The 21,033-nt window shown below is 41.5% G+C and overlaps 2 protein-coding genes across 3 annotated transcripts in view; one reads left to right on the top strand and one right to left on the bottom strand.

Moving 5' to 3' along the window:
• The window catches only part of SAMD12 (sterile alpha motif domain containing 12), a 410,354-nt gene that overhangs the window by 353,424 nt on the left and 35,897 nt on the right, over window positions 1–21,033 (bottom strand). For both annotated transcript variants that reach the window (XM_033419918.2, XM_004265368.4), the window contains exon 2: window positions 19,980–20,158. In XM_033419918.2, the coding sequence (XP_033275809.1) occupies window positions 19,980–20,158 (179 nt within the window). The remainder of the gene's footprint in view (window positions 1–19,979; window positions 20,159–21,033) is intronic.
• The window catches only part of LOC125961775 (uncharacterized), a 265,975-nt gene that overhangs the window by 106,560 nt on the left and 138,382 nt on the right, over window positions 1–21,033 (top strand). The window lies entirely within an intron of this gene.

Genomic DNA, 21,033 nt, shown 5'->3' on the forward strand with positions numbered 1-21,033 from the left:
ATCACATGATCATATATTGTTAGAATTTTTGAAATTTGCTAGGGTAAAGTATCTCTTCCATAGTCACTTAAGATAACTGGCTCTTTCTACTCTCTCACTCCCCTCTGTCACATCTTCCTCATGTTTGGGCAGTGTTAGAAAATCCATAGACATTTTGGGGATCCAGCTAAGAAGAAGTTGAGGCAGAACGAACTTAAGTTTGGGTTTAGTAAGAGGTATTTATACAGTCTATACAGTATTACATGGTTAACGTGATTCCATGTACAGCTAAGTTATTACTAGCTGTCTCAGTGTAGAATGACTTCTAAGAATACTTCTACTACCCTCTCACTTGCATGGACTCAAGTCATCTGGAACCGGAAGTACACGAAGGAGAAGCAGCAAGCTTTGAAATGCAGTGAAGGGGTGCTGGTCCCCTTCCCAGCAGGATGCTAGTCTTCAGAAAATTCTTCCCCTTTTTAGACATGGAAAGCTGAAAGCTGAGAATCTAGCTCTCATAGACACCAAGTCAAAAGAGACCTAGCTAACAGACTTGACAATATGACATAATTAGATCTTATTTTTTTTCTTGTTTGGGGGAATCTTAGGAAATAGATTTTATCATGATTCCTGTCTTAGGGCTCAAACCTACAGTATTACTACAACCAGTAAGTATGTTTGTATGACAGGTCACATGATACCAATTTCCAATATCCGAAATACCAAGAAATGTTGGTCAAACATACTAGAGGAAATATTGAATTATTTTTCTACTCTTGCTATAGAAAATATTATAAAATCAATGTTTTAGGGAGAGGCAGTCAATGAACAAGCAGTCAAAATATAAAGGGAAAAAAAGTATTATATATCAGTTAATAAAAACTTATTTTTCTAGATTTTGTGATGTTTGTGATATCTGTCAGCTCTGTCAAATTTGTAGTTTCTGTGATTTACTATCCTAAAATGATAATCATACTCTATGAATTTTTATATTTGAAATTTTATAGCGAAAGTTCCAAAACTATCTAAGCATCAGACCCCACAAAACCTACCCCAGGGACAAAAATAGAAGCAACTAGACTAAAAGTGAAAATTTAAGAACACATTTGATGAAACAGTGAGATTTAAGGTCCAATTTTAAGAAAAGTTAAACTTTTGATAATGCATAGCAAATAAAACCTTTTATTCATCCATTTGGTAAGAACAAATTGTTAGAAAAAGCAAATTTCTATATTTTAAGTTATATCTACCTTGTTCCTCTGTAGGATTAATTTAAAATAGGAATTAAAACCATTTATAAATATCTCAAACTTTAACTCTGGGATTATAATAACCATCTTAAAACAGCCTTGTTTAATAAAAGAAGTCAAATGTTAAGTTACAACTCTCAACCTGACTGGAAGTAAAAATAAATTGGTGTATTAAAGTTTATGGTTCATGGGACTATCTGATTAATAAATTTTGTTCAGCAAGCTATAAAATATTAAAAAGCATAAATGAAAGCATAAATTCCTACTCAGTCTACAAATATAGAAATTGATACTCAGTACTCAAGTATAAAAGATGATTTAGAAAAGTAATGTTAAGTAACATAGGTATGCAGCATTTCTAAAAAGAAATACCTTCCTTAAAAATTACAAGACAGATGAGAAAGGGCTTGACTGCCATCTAATATAATATACATTAGATTTTTCCTCCTTGATTTTTATGTCAAAGGCTTACAAGTTGCCAAAGAAGGGATGCAGCCTTTCCTCTTTTATGTTCCTTTTGATGTAATTACAGTGGGTCCCAGGGGAACTGTCCACCAGGCATCTGGAAATGAAGGAAGCGGCCTCAGAAGAGAAGTCAGGCCTGCAGATCAGGACACTGCACAGACACTGCCAAGAGGGAAACTGTATGAAAACCAGAAAAGGGCTGATGACAACTTTGGAAATCACTATATTTGAGGGATAAAGTTAAAAAGTAAAAATAAAAAAGATTGGTGTAATCGTGGTTGTTTTATAGAGGACACTGCTATATATGATTAGTCAGTAATATTTTATAGAAGGTGAAAATACCAAAAAATAAAAATAGAAAAGGATATAGCTAAGGAAGCCAGTCACTTCCAGAGAACTCAAGGGTTTAAAAAAACTAAGTTTAAAAGTGAGCAGAGGGCTTCCCTGGTGGTGCAGTGGTTGAGAGTCCGCCTGCCGATGCAGGGGACACGGGTTTGTGCCCCGGTCTGGGAAGATCCCACATGCCGCGGAGTGGCTGGGCCCGTGAGCCAGGCCGCTGAGCCTGCGCGTCCGGAGCCTGTGCTCCGCAACGGGAGAGGCCACAACAGTGAGAAGCCAACGTACCGCAAAAAAAAAAAAAAAAAAAAAAAGTGAGCAGACTTTCATAAGTTTGGTGGTGGATTCACCAGTGCTAAATTTACTATTATTCACACATATATACTTTATATGCTATTGTATATTTATCAAATATTACATATATTTTTTAAAAGAGTGGAAATGCATGCCAGGTATCATTTTAAACAGCAGTAGAAGTTGCTATTCCCTTTTAAAAAATATTTTATTATTAAAAATTTTTAATGAGGCATAATTGATTTACAATATTACGTAAGTTTCAGGTGTACAACATAATGATTCACAATTTTTAAAGATTATACTCCATTTATGGTTATTATAAAGTACTGGCTCTATTCTCTGTGATGTACAATCTATGTTTGTAGTTCATTTTATACACAGTAGTTTGTACCTCTTAATCCCCTACCTCTATTTTGCCCCTCTCCTCACTGGTAACCATAGACTGTGGTTTCTAGGAGTCCTTTTCATTTCTGTTATATATATTCACTAGCTTGTTTTATTTTTTAGGTTCCACATATAAGTGATAACATACAGTATTTGTCTTTCTCTGTCTGCTTATTTCACTTAGCATAATACCCTCCAAGTGCACCCATGTTGCTGCAAATTTCATTCCATTCTCATTAGCAGCCATCACCATCCAAGCCCGGAGCATAAGGCTTGAAGGCAATTTGAAGGCAATTTCCCACCCTGCTCTAACCAAGGGATGGCTCCAAGGAGATCCTCTCCAGGAAGAAAGTGGAGAAACCCTTAAAATGATGAAAATAACCAACCCCTATAACAACTCGAACTTTCTCATATATTTCTTCCCTGAAATAAAATCTAAAAATGATCTGTGAACAAAGAAAGCTTCTTTCCCATAAACATTTGGATTAAACATTTTCTTCCTTGGGTGCAAAAGATCTGACTCCTACTTGCATCTTTATAACTTATTTTTTCCAGGCTTCTGCAAGTCATCCCTCTTTTTTTTAATTCATTTTTTATACAGCAGGTTCTTATTAGTTACCTACTTTATACATATTAGTGTATACATGTCAATCCCAATCTCCCAGTTCATCCCACCACCACCACTGCCACACACACACCGCCACCCCCTTTCCCCCCTTGGTGTCCGTATGTTTGTTCTCTACGTCTTTGTCTATTTCTGCCTTGCAAACCAGTTCATCTGTACCATTGTTCTAGATTCCATATATGTGCGTTAATATATGATATTTGCTTTTCTCTTTCTGACTTACTTCACTCTGTATGACAGACTCTAGGTCCATCCACGTCTCTACAAATGACCTAATTTCATTCCTTTTTTTATGGCTGAGTATTATTCCATTGTATATATGTACCACATCTTCTTTATCCATTCGTCTGTCAATGGGCATTTAGGTTGTTTCCATGACCTGGCTATTGTAAATAGAGCTGCAATGAACATTGGGGTGCATGTGTAATTTTGAATTATGGTTTTCTCAGCGTATATGCCCAGTAGTGGGATTGCTGGGTCGTATGGTAGTTCTATTTTTAGTTTTTTAAGGAACCTCCATACTGTTCTCCATAGTGGCTGTATCAATTTACATTCCCACCAAGGGAATGTAATGCAAGAGGCTTCCCTTTTCTCCACACGCTCTTCAGCATTTATTGTTTGTAGATTTTCTGATGATGCCCATTCTAACCGGTGTGAGGTGATACCTCATTGTAGTTTTGATTTGCATTTCTCTAATAATTAGTGATGCTGAGCAGCTTTTCATGTACCTCTTGGCCATCTGTATGTCTTCTTTGGAGCATCCCTCTTCTGTGCCTATTAATTTTCTCACCAGTAAAACGAGAACGCTGGATGATTCCTAACGTCCATGCTTATTATGACCACTCCTTTCCCCTATGTTTTCTGGATTTTCCATCAGGGCACACAAGCCTTCTGCTTCCTGAGAAAAAGCTGCAAATCTTGGGGTTCCACTGGGGAGCATCCTCAACAAAATGGCAGAGTTGGCTAGCAACTGCCATGACTCACAGAAGTGCACTAATATGCACTGCTGTAAATAACTTCACTGTGCTAAACCCCAGATGTTGCTGATAAGTATTAGCCAATAAGCCCAAGAGGGAAAGGAGTCATTGACGGAGAAGCACTTGTGTCTTAAAGTCGATGTGTAAGTGGTAAGAGACACAACCCATATTTGCATTCTGGAAGGAAGAAGAGGTCAGCGTCTCCAAAACTAAATAATTGCTTAAGCGGATTAAACCACACACACACACACACACAGGCCCACACACAAATAACAATGGAGAAAACAACCTTCGTCTCTAAATTAAACCCAATAATGTAGACTGGTTACAAGTACTGAGCACTTTGTGATACATTCTAGAAAAAAACATGAGCTAAAGGAAATCACAGCATCAAAATGAGATGGGATCAGAAGCTAACTGCTGTCAATTACAGACAAACACAAAATGGGGCACTATAATGTCCTGATATTGGTAACAATTGCTGGGACCCCAGGGGAAAAGCTTTAAAATCTTCAAACAGCTTAGTTCAGTAGTTCAGCATGAAAAGGGCACTGATAAGCTCCATCTGTTGAGAAGAAAAGTCATGATTGATACTGAGTATTAGTTAAGCACACCCGTCTTTGTCAGGGGTTGCACTTGGCTTGAAGTTCAACAAGATGCCTGCCTGTGAGGAGCTTAGGTTTTGGGCAAACATTACTGCATTGTTCCCAGATGCCACCTGGATTAAACTGATTAGGCTAAACTTATGCTGCAGTAACAAACATTCCTCACACTCTTCGGACATAATGAAAGTTTATTTCTTGCTTATACAAAGTCAGTGCCAAGTCAGATCCTGGGCAATTGTCCTCTACATTGTGACTTGGTGATCAAAGTTCTTTTGACTCTGTGCTCTGCCATCTGAGCATGTGGCCATCACACTCCCCAAAAAGGAAGAGGGAGTTGGAAGTTTTCACCAGGGTTTTTGCTGCCCCAGCCTGTCAGGGCAGCGTGTTTCTCTCACAGGCCACCATCTAGAACTAGGCATTCTGGGAGACTGGGAAGTGCAGTCTTCCAGGAGCCCAGGAGGAGAGAAGTGGATGCTGGTGAACACAAGGGACAACTATGATGACAGCACTAATAAACAGCAGAGACACCCTCATATCCCTACAGAAAATTAATAAGGCTTCAAAGCTTAAAAACTATCAGCTACTCATCCCAACAACCCTACTCCTTCCCTTTCCCAAATGGCCATGCAATGCACTGCCCTCTTTTCACCAAATGTGTAAAACAGTTAACAGTAGGCAAATATGATCGTCAGTTGCAGGGCGGGGAGGGGGGGGGTAAAAAAAAATTAGGCTGAAAAGAAAAAAGTTAAGATGAGCTATTTCTACCCAAGTGCTTTCATGCTATGTCATTACCCTCCAAACTGAACAGCCTAGTCCTTAGGTCAAAGTTCAATGATAACATGGCAAGGATAACCAAGTAGTAGCAGCAGCAGCAGAGGCAGGGAAACCAGAGATACAACCTCCTAGAGGTAAGGACCAATGAAAAAAATCCCTTGGTTTCTACATATTTTATACCCCCCCCCACCAACACACACACACACACACACACACACACACACACACACACACACAGGTACACACCACAGCGTGACAGATGTGACTGCTGATCTACAGCTGTAGCTGAGACCTCCCTTGGAAACCTGGATTCGAAAGTTTAATGGCTTACTTGACACTTTCTCTGGGATGTAACTCAGAAGTCATAAAATACGGTCAAAATGAAACTTCTGATTTCACCTCAAATCTTCCCCTTTCAACATCCTCCCCTCCTTGCCATTTTTCTCCATCTTACTAAATAACACCAATGTACAGGTATCTGCTCAAACCAGGGACTTCAGAGTCATCCTCGATTCCTCCCTTTGCCTCCTGGGTTACACCTAATCACATCTTACCACTTCTGCCTTCAAAATAAACTTCAGGTTTGCCCACTTCTCTCCACTTCTACTGGTATCACCCTGGCCCGAGACACCATCTCTCACCTCCATCAGCTCCAGTATCCACTTCCTAGTCTCCCTGTTTCTCCTCCTGCTTGCTTCTAACAAACCCTCTGAGAAGCAGCTAGGATCTTCTCTTTGTAAGCCCCTCCCCTGTGTGAAACCTTCCATGGATTTCTCCATTGAACTAAACAGAAAATTCAGGCAAAACCACAGGATCTCTCCAATATCATCTTGAGCCATTTGTACACTTGCAACATTGGTCTCTATCCATTCCTCAGCAGGAGATGTTCTTCCCTACCTCAGGGCCCTTGCACAAGCTGTCCCATCTTTTGGCAAGGCTGCTCCTTTCTAACATGGAGATTTCATTTCAGAAAGCAGCCTTCCCTCCCTTTTTACCTTCCCTCCCGAATCCTCTACTTCAATTTTATTTTCTACCTCAGTTTCTCAGGCTGTGGTAGGTTTCCTTCCAAATATATATTAGAACTTGTATCATAGCACATATTTGAGACCTAGTTTCTACTTCTGTTTTATTCAATATAGGTATCACCAGAGAAGGGCTCTAACAGATACTTTGAATGTTGAATGATATGTGCATTTTAAGGAGATAAAAGCCATTCTCACTAAATAAGACAGGGTTAACTATACTTTTTATACTATGTCAGCGTCCTGTACCCTGAAGGTCACAAACTGAACTCCCTATAGAAGCCTAGCAGGAAACATCATGAGTGAAGAGGGCCAGGCATAGACCGAACCTAAGTGGAGAGACTGCTCATCTAAAAGGGGCAGCTGCTGACAACTCCAGCTGGTACCAATTTAGGCTTATCATTTCCAGAGTTTTAAAAAATTTTCAAGTGAAGTGGGAAATCCGAAGCATTTAAATGAAGAACTTCAGGGGTTTTCCACTGCTGAAGAATTCATTTAAACCTTAAGTTCGTGTGGGCAAACAAAATGCGTTGGTAGACCCAATAGGGCTGCAGGCAGCCAATTCGAAACCTCTGCTGGAAAAAAAAAAAGCATTTTCTCTAATCCGTCTTGCCAAAATATTTTCTGACAGTAATGATGATATTAAGAACAATGATAGTAGCAAACTTAACCGCATGCTTACTATATGCCAGGAGTCTTTTTGAGCACTTAGTGTATAAATTCCAATGATACTAGCAACCACCCACTGAGGTACATACTATGATTACCCCTACAGATGAAGACACTGAGACAGAGGAAGGACAAGAAATTAGCCCCAGGTTATACAGCTAGCATGTAGCAGGGTAGAATAGGGACTACACCCTAGGTCCCAGAGTCTATGTTCTTTGCTGTTATGTAAAGAGCAATGAGAATAGTGAAAGTGCGTATCCTCTATAAAACGTCCTGCCTGATAACAAATCCAAGCTTTGATGCCTTTCTCTCTTCTGTTTGTTTGTTACAGTTCTGGCTACCTCCAAGAAGTCACTACTATCCAGGCATGTATAGCGTTAACCCTTTTTTGTCTATTTAGTACAACAGGAGAAAAGGCTGGTATCAGATTTCTCCCCAAAACCAGATTACACAATGGGCAAGTCAGACATGAAAGCATTTAGGAGCTAATCTGCTTAATTACATAAAGAACAGGGAGGCAATGAAGTTCAGCTTTGGTTGTGGCATTTGGCCAAAATTCCGTTAGGATTTGGCTTCAGCCTTGGTTTTTGGCAGGCCAAGTAGCCAAACGCCATTTCAGCTCTATTTTTGGCAACCTTGACCTTGTGCACAATTAATGATCATTCGATCACGTAGGTTACTTAAACATCTGATCATCATAGCACTGCTAGTAACACAGATAGGGATGTTTCTTTGGGCTTACTAGTGCTATGTGAAAATTCCCTTTCCAATAAAAGGAGGCGTTTTACATGTAACTTGGAAAACCTCCTGGTTTTTCTATTAAAAGTTTATCAGTCAGGTGAAAATTAAATGCACATTGATTACAAGAATTCATTTAAACAACAAATAATTGTGCCCCTATGAAGTGCCAAGCATGGTTAGTAGTCTTAGGGATCAAAAAACAAATCAGGTCCCTGCCCTCACACAGTTTACACTCAGATGGATGACATAAAATAATAATACACATAATAGATAAGGAGATCATACACTGTTTCAGAAAGCGATGGGTATGTTGAGTGGGAATAACAAAAGAGCCGGGGATCAGAGGCACTGGGAAAGAGGTCATTATTTAAATATTGATACAACAGCCCAGTAAACCTCCCTGAGGTTATGTGTGAGCAAAGATTTTAAGAAGATGAAGGAGTGAGCCTTGTGCATCCTGAGAAAAAGACATCGCAGGCAGAGGGAACAGGCAGCACAAGGGCTCTGAGGTGGGAAGATACCTGGTTTAATCCAGGAGCAGCCTAAACATGGAAGAGTATAGCAGCAGACATGAGTGACTTGCCAGGGAACAGCTCATGCTGGGTCCCAGAGGGCACCAAAGGACTTTGGCTTTTAATTTGAGGAAAATGGGGAGTGATGAGAGGAGTCTGAGCAAAGGAACAACATGATCTGACGGACACATTCACAAGATCATTCTGGCTGAATTGAAAATCATGTTTTACAATGAGTACTGTGAAAACATCTTTGAAGAAAGAAAACCACAGGGATGGCAACAAAATTCAGCTTGATCTTGAGAATTTTTAAAAAGCATCTTCTTCAAATACAGCCCAGGGATTTCACTGGTGGCGCAGTGGTTAAGAATCCGCCTGCCAATGCAGGGGACGCAGGTTCGAGCCCTGGTCTGGGAAGATCCCACATGCCACGGAGCAACTAAGCCCATGCTCCACAACTACTGAGCTTGTGTGCCACAACTACTGAAGCCTGCATACCTAGAGCCCGTGCTCCACAGCAAGAGAAGCCACCGCAATGAGAAGCCCCTGCACTGCAACAAAGAGTAGCCGCCACTTGCCACAACTAGAGAAAGCCCGTGAGCAGCAATGAAGACCCAATGCAGTCAAAAATAAATAAACTTATTAAAAAATACAGCCCGAAGCTTTAGTTCATGGGATTGTTTCAATGAAATTGCCTCATGAGCTTCAACTAAGATGGCAAGTCCAAGAGTTGAAGTCTTTATTTCAGTCAGTTATCATCGGAGAGGATGAAGGCTTAATGACTTGGGAATATCACCATTAGCACGACCCTGTAGTGGCAGAGCTGGACCAAGATGTATGTTGCTCCTTCACTGACCTCAGTTGAAAGGGTATATTTTCAGTATCATAAATGTGCAATATAAAAACCACAGAAGCCGACAGCTCTGAGGAATTATTACACTGCACTACAATGCCAATTTAAAAAAAAAAATCTGCTTGGTATAACTTTAAGTTGTAATAAATAGGTATTCTTACTAATATTTCAGGTTTATCCTTGTATGACAGACATTTCTTCTAGGATGATAATATTCCACTTCAGCCAAATAGTGACTGAACACTCTGCCATTTGGCCAAAATGCACATTTGGTATATATTCTGGACCAAATGTTTGTGGCCCCTCCCAAATTCGTATGTTGAAGCCCTAACCCTCAATGTGGTGATATTTGGAGATAGGGCCTTTGGGAGATGCTTAGATTTAGATAAGGTCATGAGGGTGCGGCCCCATGATAGGAGTAGTGTCCTTTTAAGAAGGGGAAGAGAGACTAGAGCTCACTTTCTCTCTACCATGTGAGGACACAGGCAGAAGGTTTCCATCAGCAAGTCAGGAAAAGGGCCCTTGCCAGGAACCACATTGGATGGTACCTTGATCTTGGACTCTCCAGCCTCCAGCACTGTAAGAAATACATGTCTATTATTGAAGCTACCTAATCTATGGAATTTTGTTACAGCAGCTCAAGCAGACTAATAGATATGTATGGTCACATGTGAAAGCAACATTTGAAAACTATTTCTAATTCATAAAAACCCTGGCAATAATGTTTTAGGTGTTGCTTGGTACCTGGTGGTCTGATTTTCAATTTAAGTCAGGAGTTCCTGATCATTTAAGCAGAAGCTGCTGCTTTCTATTACCTTCAAGTTTTGACTTCAAGGAAATGGGACAGAAATCAGGGTAGTCAGCTGATGCTTACACTGAGGATGGTGAATAGCTATGGGTGGGGGTGAAGGAACCTCGCCATCTGAAGTCTTGGCCAACCCTGGAGGTAGCAGAGAGATCACTGGTCCTCAACTGCAGGTTGAAGACTCTTGGCCTAAGTGAAGTTTGCCTACCACAGACTACAAATAGGTATTTGCCTAGTCTAAGGGACAACCTAGACTTTGAGGATGAAGGGTAATGGAGTAGCTATGGAAGTATCCCTTGCTCATCCTGTGGACAATGTTCCACTTGCACCCACTGTCCAGAAAAGCATTCCCTGCCACTGACAATTGTTACAGGATCCAGCAAGATGTATCCTCCTGCTTGCTTGTAGAGAGGTTAAAGATAAAGAAATAACTATGAGGCAAAAGAAAGGAAGACCCAGAGGCAAGGGACTTCTGGGTCACATCAGCTAATTTCATTTATCAAATCAAAAGTGTATTCTTTATGATGTGCTGCACCCTGTAGCAGGCACTGATGCTGTAGCAGTGAACAAGATAGTCAAGGTCACTGCTCTCAAGGAGTTTACATTTTACTGGAGACACAGAAAATAAATAGGATGATTTCAGACAGGAAGAAGCTCTACAGAGGACAAACAGTGATGTCAGAAAGTGTGACTGGAGCGGTCAGGCTTCTCTGCAGAGGGACATTTGACTGAGACCTACGTGATAAGGAACCAGTGGTGCAATGATCAAGGGGGCAAATACAGGCAGACTGGATGGCAAGTATGAATGTGCTCAAGAGAGCATGACCTTGGTGTATTCGAGAAACAGAAAGACAGGTATGTCTGGAGCTCAGACAGCCAGAGGAAAGCCTGATATGAGGTGGGATTAGGGAGGTCAAGCACGGCCGAAATATCTTGGGTTCTTACCATGGGAATGAGGTCTGGATTTTTACTTTAAGTGCTAGGAAAAACCATTAAGGATGCTAAGCTGGTGAGTGGTATCCTTTGATTCAAGACCACCGGGTGAAGAATGGATCACAGGAGGGCAAGAGTGAAGTGGAAGCCGGTTAAGAGATGATGAGGTCGACCCGGGTGATAGCAGTGGAGGTGGAACATGTGTGGATTTCAGAATACGCAGTGGGGGTAGAACGACTGAACACGATGTGCTGATGAATAATTGATCTCTAAACAACAGAACTGGCTGTGCAATTTGCATTTTTTTTTTTTTTACATAATGGAATACTCTATTTTTCTCAATGTATAAGTGATGCCAGGACAGTTTAAAATGCTGTATTACTTATTACCATGTTTTTTTCCCTTTACAGCTATTAACTTTTGGCAATTTATATCCAAACAGAACATAAGCAGTAGCCATTTGTATATTTATAGAGAAGAAAGAAGAGAAAGCAAGGTGTTTTTAAAAAATGATTCCAAGTACCCTGGCCACCTCTCACCCTCCCCCAACACTGCTCCAGAATGATGGGTGTGCAGTGTCTAAAGCTGAGCGGCCCAGCTCCTCCCATGGGCTGAGGCACAGCTGAGCCAATGTGGAGCAGTGAAGATGCGCATCTCAACCACAGGTCCCCCGTAAGCATCTCAGTGAAATGCATCCACTTCCTCAAAGTCACGTGGGGACTGCAACATCCACCATGCAGAGCCATTGGCCCTTGACAGCAAAAGTTTGTACACCCCTGTTCTCAATGGTCACCTGAGTGCAAGTATTCATAGTTCAACAGCAACTATGACATAGGATACCAGGGAAAGCAAAGATACACTTAAAGATCTTAATAATATGGATTTTATAAAACGTTTTAGCATCTGGTGTGTATGTAGAGAGAAAGAGGGTGACACTATATGCTCAGAGATGGTGCGTGTCTGTTGAACGACAGTGCCCCTCACCAGGAGCTAGAATCAGCCTTCTAGCTGTGTGTGCAAAGGCCCAACCCTGCTTTCTTCCACCACCTTCTGCTGTTCACCTTACTCGGCCTCAAGCTTCTCTCTCAAGTTCTACTTTATCTGCTTCTTGAGTTCTTCGCTCAGCTGAGTTGACCAGGGCTTTGAGATACGGCTTTTCCAGCATCACCCACCAAGGACTGGGAGTCTTTTCAACACAGCTACAGAAGAAGTTCACTGCTGTCCTGTGCGCCACCTACGTCTGTCTCTTTCTTAGGTATAAATTATACCCTTGCCTTTATACAGATACATACAATTCTGAAATCTCTCAATCAGTTCTGTTATGATTCTAACTGCTTCCATGGTTGAAAGGTTTACATATTATCTCCAGCATTTCAGGCTGGAAAAGAAACGCATTTGGGCAGAGTGCTACCAGACGAGCCACCCTTAGAACTCAAATGCCCTTTCTTCCAGAAGCCTATCTTTGCTGTGTCAAAACTGTCGATGGAATTGTAACTGGGCTCTGATCCACCCACTGATAGGGGTTCCACCTCCCCTGATGCAACTTTCCATTTTGCATCCTCAAACGGCATGTACTACAGTCTTGGTACACAAGAAAAGGAAGATTAACCAAATGGCTGCAGGCTCTTGTTGCTTTGTATAAGATTTGTCAGCACAACAGAGTGGAAAGCAGTGGCCATGGGTCAGAATTACTATGTTTTAGGCTAGGCTATGCCACTACTAGCTTCAAGATTTTGGAGAAGCCATATATTCTCATCCTCACCTATAAAATAAATCAGGTAGTCAGATGTTCCCTAAGGTTCCTTCTTGGTTGATTGTACCATGAAACGGTGGCTCAAATACATGCTCTATTGTTACACTTTTCAGAGCTCAACACTTTGGTAATAAATGCTTACCTTTTCAAATATGGGTTAACTGTAGTTTCTTTCTTTCCAAGTGCCCAGTGCATATATGGGGTGGGTTGGGGGGAGCTGGAACTCACATAGCATGAAGTCATTCTGGCTTGTCTCTCTTATTCTGACCCCTGACAATTCTTAGCTAAGGATGTGCTCATTATGTTTCCCATGCGTTATGTCCTTTCCTATCATTGGTGACATTATATTGGGTTGGCAGCTTCTTTTGGAGACACTCTTGATCCCCAAGCCAAGAAATACAGAGAGCCAAGAATTAGATCATTCTATCCCCAAATTGCTACAGACCTTCTCAGAGGCAGCTGAGCCATGTAATTTGATCAAGGTTAAGTACAATCCACCCTTCATCTTTAACCCAAGTCAAAATCCTTTGAACTTTCCATTTCAATCCCAGATTACTGCTTCCTGACCACTCTTACAAACGTCCACCAGCGGCTCTCCAGTCAACTCTCATTTATCCACCTGTGGCTCATCCAAAGCACCAGGCTTTCTCCTCCTCCTGCCTCCAGCACAAAATTCCAGGCCAGCTCCTTTAACTCAGTGCCAAAGAAACACAAACTGAATCTAATATTAGCCTAATGAGAAAAGGCTATCTGCTGCCAGAGATTCACAGAATGCGTCCCAAAGCCAAATGCACGCAATTATTCACTGTTTTGGGTGCTGGCGCTGCATCTCCCTTATGTAATACAGCAATAAAGATCTGCTGTGTTTCTATCCAAGAAAGGAAGGATACAGGCAGCGTTTTAACCTCTTCTTTCGCCTAGTTGGCCAGATTCTCAGTATATCAGGTTATATTTTCTTTTCAAATAAATAAATCATTTGTACATTTAATGTTAAAAGGAGTGAAAAAAAATCATGGTTTCAGGGTCATTATACTTAGATGTGAATTTTATCTTCCTCCAATTTTTAGCCAGAAACGAAGTTTTGGCAAGCCATTCAAATTCTTTGTTTTCTCAGCTGCAAAACAGATTTTATAAATAAAAAGGGGGCAGTGACACATATAAGAGCGACACACAAAAAGCCACCAAGACTCTTGATCATTACTCTGATTCACCACTTTACAGGCTCTGGTGAATTAGCATTGCTGTCAAGAAAAAATAAAGATTAACCTTATGAAAGCCTTCTTTCATAGGCATGAAAACACAGGGTAAGTTTCCTCATAAGCACCTAGAAAAGCAAGTCTAGAAGTGAAGAGTTTCTAGTTTCCCAATGCTGTATTTAGGCCACTTGTGAGGACACATTCCAGAGTTCCAAGGTGAACAGCCAGGATACTGTTTGCTGATGCGCTGATCTTATTCCAAAGCCCGAGTTGCCATGGAAACTCAAATTCCAACCATCAGAGCATTTAGGGATATCACTTTCAAAACAGACTCCCCTTTCCACATTTTTCTCATGATTGAAGCACATGTCCCCCCAGGCCCAAGGACAAGGGTCAGATCACACAATTCCATCTTTTCATCTTACTCACTCCTATACCCAGAAAACTTCAATGGCTTCCACAAACCAGAGCAGCCTGTCCAACAGAACTTTCTGTGATGTTCTATGTCTGTGCTATCCAAGACAGTAATCCCTAGACACATGGAGAACAGTTGAAATTTTGCTGGTGTGACCAAGGAAACAATTTTTCATTTTATTCTTTTTTTTTTGCTGTACGCGGGCCTCTCACTGTTGTGGCCTCTCCCGTTGCGGAGCACAGGCTCCGGACGCGCAGGCTCAGCGGCCATGGCTCATGGGCCTAGCCGCTCCGCAGCATGTGGGATCTTCCCGGACCGGGGCACGAACCCGCGTCCCCTGCATCGGCAGGCGGACTCTCAAGCACTGCGCCACCAGGGAAGCCCCATTTTATTCATTTTTAATGGATTTAATAGCCACACATGGCTAGTGGCTACCATAGTGGATGGTGCAGATAGAAAATAAATCTACGCTAACATTCAAATCCCATACGACTGGGCCCCAACCTACTGTTCCAACCTCATCTTCCGCAACACAAACCTGGACTCAAGGAGACTGTTGCCGAGAGCACCTGAGGATGTCTGTGGCTACACCACTGCTAAGGATGTCTTCCATCCTTACTACTGCATATCTGAATGTTACCCATATTTCACAGCATAGATGCATTTCTTCCTCTCCTGGAGTACCTACCCTCTGGCAGCCCCATGCCTACTGCTCTGGAAGGAAGGGTTCATTAACCTCAGGCCTGTCCGGGAAGGACCCCAGGGGCTCCCAGCGCTGCTTCCTTGAAAACTGCTATGTGGACCACACCTGGTCTACAGGACCTGTGAGATGGCCTTGGGCCCACATGACTCGAATGGTAAAATGAATGGTGGGAAAAAGAGGCTGTGCCTTCTGTGAGTCAAGGAAACTCATCCTCACCTCAGCTCTCATCTGTGGCAGTGGTAGGTGCCCCTGTGTGGGTGAAGGAACAGAAGCAGCTGTGTACCTTCATACCTTCTGGCCCTCCCGATGAGATGAAATGCTGTACATACTATCTCTTGCCTGGTATCCACCTGTAAAGCTAAGTCAACATAGTTTTTGCATTTTGAACTTATAACTGCAGCTGTGGTATGGCATGCATACTCTCTGAATTCCTAAATCCTCACTGGCATTTAGCACTCCCAATGGTAAATAGCTTTTGCAAATCCACAATTCAATTGAATCTGTTTCTTTTTTTTTTTTCCAACTAGACTCTATGCTACCTAATAATAAGGATTAAAAGTGAGCTTGGGGGTCCAGCTCCCTGGCGGTCCAGCGGTTAAGACTCTGTGCTTCCACTGCAGGGGGGGGCACGGGTTTGATCTCTGGTTGGGGAACTAAAATCCCTCATGCCATGCGGTGCAGCCAAAAAAAAAAAAACCACAAAAAAACAAAACAAAGTGAGCTTGGTTCTCTATTGATTTCTCTTTTGTCTATAAGAGCTGATGGCAACTCATAGGACCGATAACCTCTTTCTGGAATCAGGGCCCTAGTCTTTAGAGTGACTGGGGCCAAGGGTGCCAAATCACATTTAAGATAAAGAAACAAAAAGGATGATTGTTCCAAAGATATGTAGCGATAGAGATATTTTTTAATTATGAAAGCAATGTAAATTTCAGGGTCAAGACAGCAGATTAAACTTGTGCTATACAATCCCCTCTCAGGCTCTAAAAACTTAAAGATACTAGAAAATATATTTTTAAATTTATATAAGGCCAAAGAGACATCTCTAGGTGCCAGGAGCCCACAGCAATGAGGAGGACTGAAGCACAGTATGCCTGCTGGAGATCTGGAACAGGGATTGGTTTCAAAGTCCAACTTGGCCAGACCAAAAGTGGCAGAACCTACAGGCGTGATAGCACGCTAGAACCAGGTTCCTGTGTGAAGCCTGCAGATGGCACATCTGGGGGGACCTGATTCGTGTAGTGAGTCAGCAAAGAGAACATCAAATTGAAACATAATTAAACACCTGGTCAAAGCTGTTACATCCCAAAAAGTTCAGGAAGAGACAGACACAAAAGCACCTCATCAGTGCTTGCTTCAGCAGCACAAAGACTACAAAAGCACCTCATCAAATGGCCTCCACAGCCCAAGGCATGCTTAGTCCCCGAGATAACTCCCCCTTGGCAAATAACCAGCAAGAATTAGGAGCCACGGGAGGAAAGACAGCACCCTCAAAGGCAGAACACAGACTCAACAAACAGGAAAAGTCATGGATGAGCTGCTTAAGTTAATGGGGCAATCTGAAAAGGGCTTGAAAATAAATATGCTTGAAAGGGTACATATCTTTAAAAAAAACAAAAAAACTCAAGTGCAGAAAAAGAAAGTTTCCCCCATAATCTCAGCTCCAGATGTAAACTGCTGCTCAAACTGTGGAATGAACTCTTTCAGACTCGCTGATGCCTTTTTACAGAGAAAAGATATTTTTACGAAAACGGGAACGTTTTACAGTGTGCAGTAACTTGCCCTTCTCCCTCCTCTCCCCACTCTAAAATAGCAGCGTACTCATTTTCCCACATAAACACTGCTACAGACGAATGTCTGTGTCTCCCTAAAATTCACAGGCTGAAACCTAACCCCCAATGTGATAGTATTAGAAGGAGGGGCCTTTGGGAGGTGCTTAGGTGATGAGGGTGGAGCCCTCATGAATGGGATTAGTGCCCTTGTAAAAGAGACTCCAGAGAGATTCCTGGTCCCTTTCCACCATGTGAGGACAGTGTGATGACGACTGTCTATAAACCAGGAAGCAGGCTCTCATCAGACACTCAGTCTGGTGGCACCTTGATCCTGAGCTTCCCAGCCTTCATAACTGTGAGAAATAAATTTCTATTGTTTATAAGTCACCTAGTTTAAGGTATTTTTGTAGCAGCCTGAATAGACTAAGATAAATACACATAGGTCTCCCTCACCCTTATAAAGGGAGAACTCTATTCCATTCCACGAACACACAGTTTCTTCAGCCAATGTCCTATGAAAGGACATTGTTTTCATATTATAAACATTGCTAGAGTGACCATTCTCCTGCAGCCATCTTTGCACATCTGGATGATTATTTCCTTGGGACAAGTTCCTAGAGAGGGAATTACTGGCTCAAAACTTATACACATTTAAAATGTTGATAACTCTATCAGACTGTCCTCCAGAAAATCTGTACCAACTTACACTACTGAGTGGCTTTAAGTGCGTGCATTTCTAGCCAGAGGTTTTTTAGGGTAAGTTTAGAGTAGGTCAAGTTACCAGAGATTCAATTATTTACCCAAGGAAAAAGGATGACTCACAACTCCAATAACCCTCTAAGTGTACCAGGAGGGCACATTTCAATGTGTCTGTACATGCACAGAACATGTTCACATTGTCTGTGGCTCAGAATCTCCAGGGTATGTGACACCGCAGGTCTGCAGTAATCAAGCTCTTTTTATTTTCTCCCCCCAGCAACCACCATTGTCATCAAGTCCTGCATGAAAAAATAAATACTTTGTAACAAGAGCTCCTTGTCTGTTCCCTCCTAAACATGTCAATGTGAAGACATTCAGAATCCCCTCTCAACCCTGTTTGGGGGTTTCATTGTAGGTGATCTGGACAAACTCAGATGAGCGTGGTTTCCAGCTGTAGGCTATTCCTGAGGAAAGGTTCATTATGGACAACCACGTTCTCAAGTGAAGTAGGTTTTTAGCAAAGCAAACGTAAAATGATCTAGAGGCAAAGGCAGGTGCTACTGACATGAAAATTCAGGGTTTACTACAATTGCACACGTTCCAAATAATTCAGAAGTTATCAAATCCTGTCAGGTTTGAATCAAACTTCTTATATCACCAATCTGTTGTGCAAATAAAAGAGAATCTGGACATGTTGAAAGGTGAATTAAATCAGGCAAATGTCAATAACTTGTTTTCTTTTTCTCCACTCTCATTTTTAATATTTTAAGCATCTCTTTGAAAAGATCCCACTCAGACCATTATCTTCCTAGTTAAAGAAGACCCTCAAGACATTCTTTTCTCACTCTTTCAAGATGGCACCACTGGCTGATCGGATTTAGATGTCATAAGAGGGCTCACTTATTCCCAGCTCCTCTTACAGACCAAACCTCAATAATCAACCAGTTTCCTATAAGGTGCAATTTCTTTCAGCTACAATATCTAGTGCAAAATATCTGCAATATCTCCCTTGCTAATCATTCTCCACTCCCTACAACACAGACACACAGACACTCATTATGTCATCAGCTTTTAATTATCCACACTAAAGAAGGGAAGGAGCCATGGTAATTATTCAAAACTATAGATAAAGAAGAAAAATTCACATCTGATTTCAGAAGGCATTTTTTGGGGGAGTGGTGGTTATTGTATGACAGCCAAGTGACCTTTCTACTTAAGGTTTTCCTTGGATGATTGCAACGTTTGCTTTCCAAGGCGTGCACATATTCATCCACTCAACGAACATTTGAAAGGAAATTCCTTTGAAGGAAATGCACGAGGGAGAAATCAAATAACCACACGAAGATTAGTCCTCTCAATTTCCAAGGGGCAAACTAATATACACCACCAACAAGAGCATCTTCACTGACTGCAGACAAAAACCCATATAGTGCCAGTTCCATTGCAGAAAACCTTTGAAAGACGCTGCTCTTACTAAAGAAACATCCATCCTCCCAGTTTACCAAGGTGTGTTTTATACCAACATCTAGGCTAAAAGACTAAAAGAACAAAATATCCTGCAACAAAATAAAACAATTACACCTTTCATCAATTAGGGTCTTGTTTACTATTGTCTACCTCATAGAATTGTTACAGGGAGACAATAAGCCAGTATATCAAGAGTCCTTCAAACAGCACCTGGCATGTATGTATATATTTAATAAAATATTACTTGTTATTGTGGTTGTCAGCAAAAAGCCCCCTCATACTCATGCAGCCAACTGGGGCTTTTACAAAACACTTGCACATACATAATATTATTTCATCTGTTCAACCTAATGGAGGATGGAGTTTTTCTGATAACCCATTCTACAGGTGAAAAATCTGAGGCTTGAAAAGTCACAGGACTTGTCCAATATCATAAAATGATAAATCTGAGCCTGGCAAACAAATCTTTCAGCTTTAAGTCCAAGGCACTCTTCCCTGTAGCTCATTCTATACCATCCTCAGAGCCTCATGCGATGAAACTGACCACAAACGTGTTTCAATTTCACTCTAAAGGGTATGCGGTCAATATTTTCATTTCTCATTACCTGCAATCAAGGAGCAGTGTTTCTTTATCTGAAGATACAACGCTAATTAACGAAAGCACCATCAGTTCTTATCTGGGGCTGGACCACGAAATAGCAAAGCTGCAGCTTCAGAATCTCCTTAACTTACTGGATTATTACCTACCTTAGCCGTCTCGGCTTCTGCCTGCAGTCGCTTGGGGGTTCCTTTTTGGTCAAGCACCTTCTGGTAATTTTTGTTTTTAATAGAGTGAGAATCAACACCTTCACCTTCAATTTGCAGTTTAATACCTTCAGCACGGGCAGGGTGATCAATACCCCGTGGATTCAAACCGCAGTGGAGAGCTAGGAAAGAGGAAAAAATCTAAACTGAGAAAACAGATCCTATAAATAAAGGAGGTGTCCATGAAAGACAATATTTCATCTGGCCTATGTGGGAAGATACAAGGAATCTCCAAGTTGAGAGGTGGGGGTCATAATTATGGGAAATGATTTGGTGAAGAGGGAGCATGGTATGGTGGGAAATCCTGAGCTTTGAAGTCAGGAAGACTAGAGTACAAATCCAGGAACCATCAGTTCCAAGTTGTTTGACCTTGAGCAAGCAACTAATCCCCACATTACAGACGACAACACCAAATCAGGCAACTTGGGTACTGCCTTCCACACATGCAATCATTTCAACCCCTGCAGTTTAGTGTGTATCTCTGCTTCCATTTGGAAAACTGCTCATTCCCTCCCATTTCTGAATCTTCTCTATTCTTCAAGCATCCACTCAAATCCACCCTCTTGCAGTCATTCAGCAAATTTACTGAGCACTTACTGTGTGCTGTTCCTGGACCAGGTCCTGCAAGCACGGATTTATATACGACAGATGTTAGCTTCAAAGAACTCACAATCCAATAGAAGAGGCAGACAAGAAACAAAAGAACTAGTGGTTTTAAAACAGTTACTACTCCTCCATGAAAGAAGGAAAGGTCAGAGTGGAGGGTTTAAGGGAGCTCAGCCTAGTAGTTTCCTATTTTCACCTTAACTCTCCACATCCTTTAACGCAGATACCCTCACAAATAAAATCTAAAGCTCATACTGAGTATATTTATTCATTCTCATAGGAGTTCCTCCTGTGTACCCATGACTATCAAAGAAATAGCGGTTATAGGAAATGTTATAGGAAACATACATTCCCCCTGGATGACATCCATGAACCAACGGGTGTGTGTGAG

The sequence above is a fragment of the Orcinus orca genome, chromosome 17 (assembly GCF_937001465.1).
Source record: "Orcinus orca chromosome 17, mOrcOrc1.1, whole genome shotgun sequence".
Lineage (NCBI taxonomy): Eukaryota > Metazoa > Chordata > Mammalia > Artiodactyla > Delphinidae > Orcinus > Orcinus orca.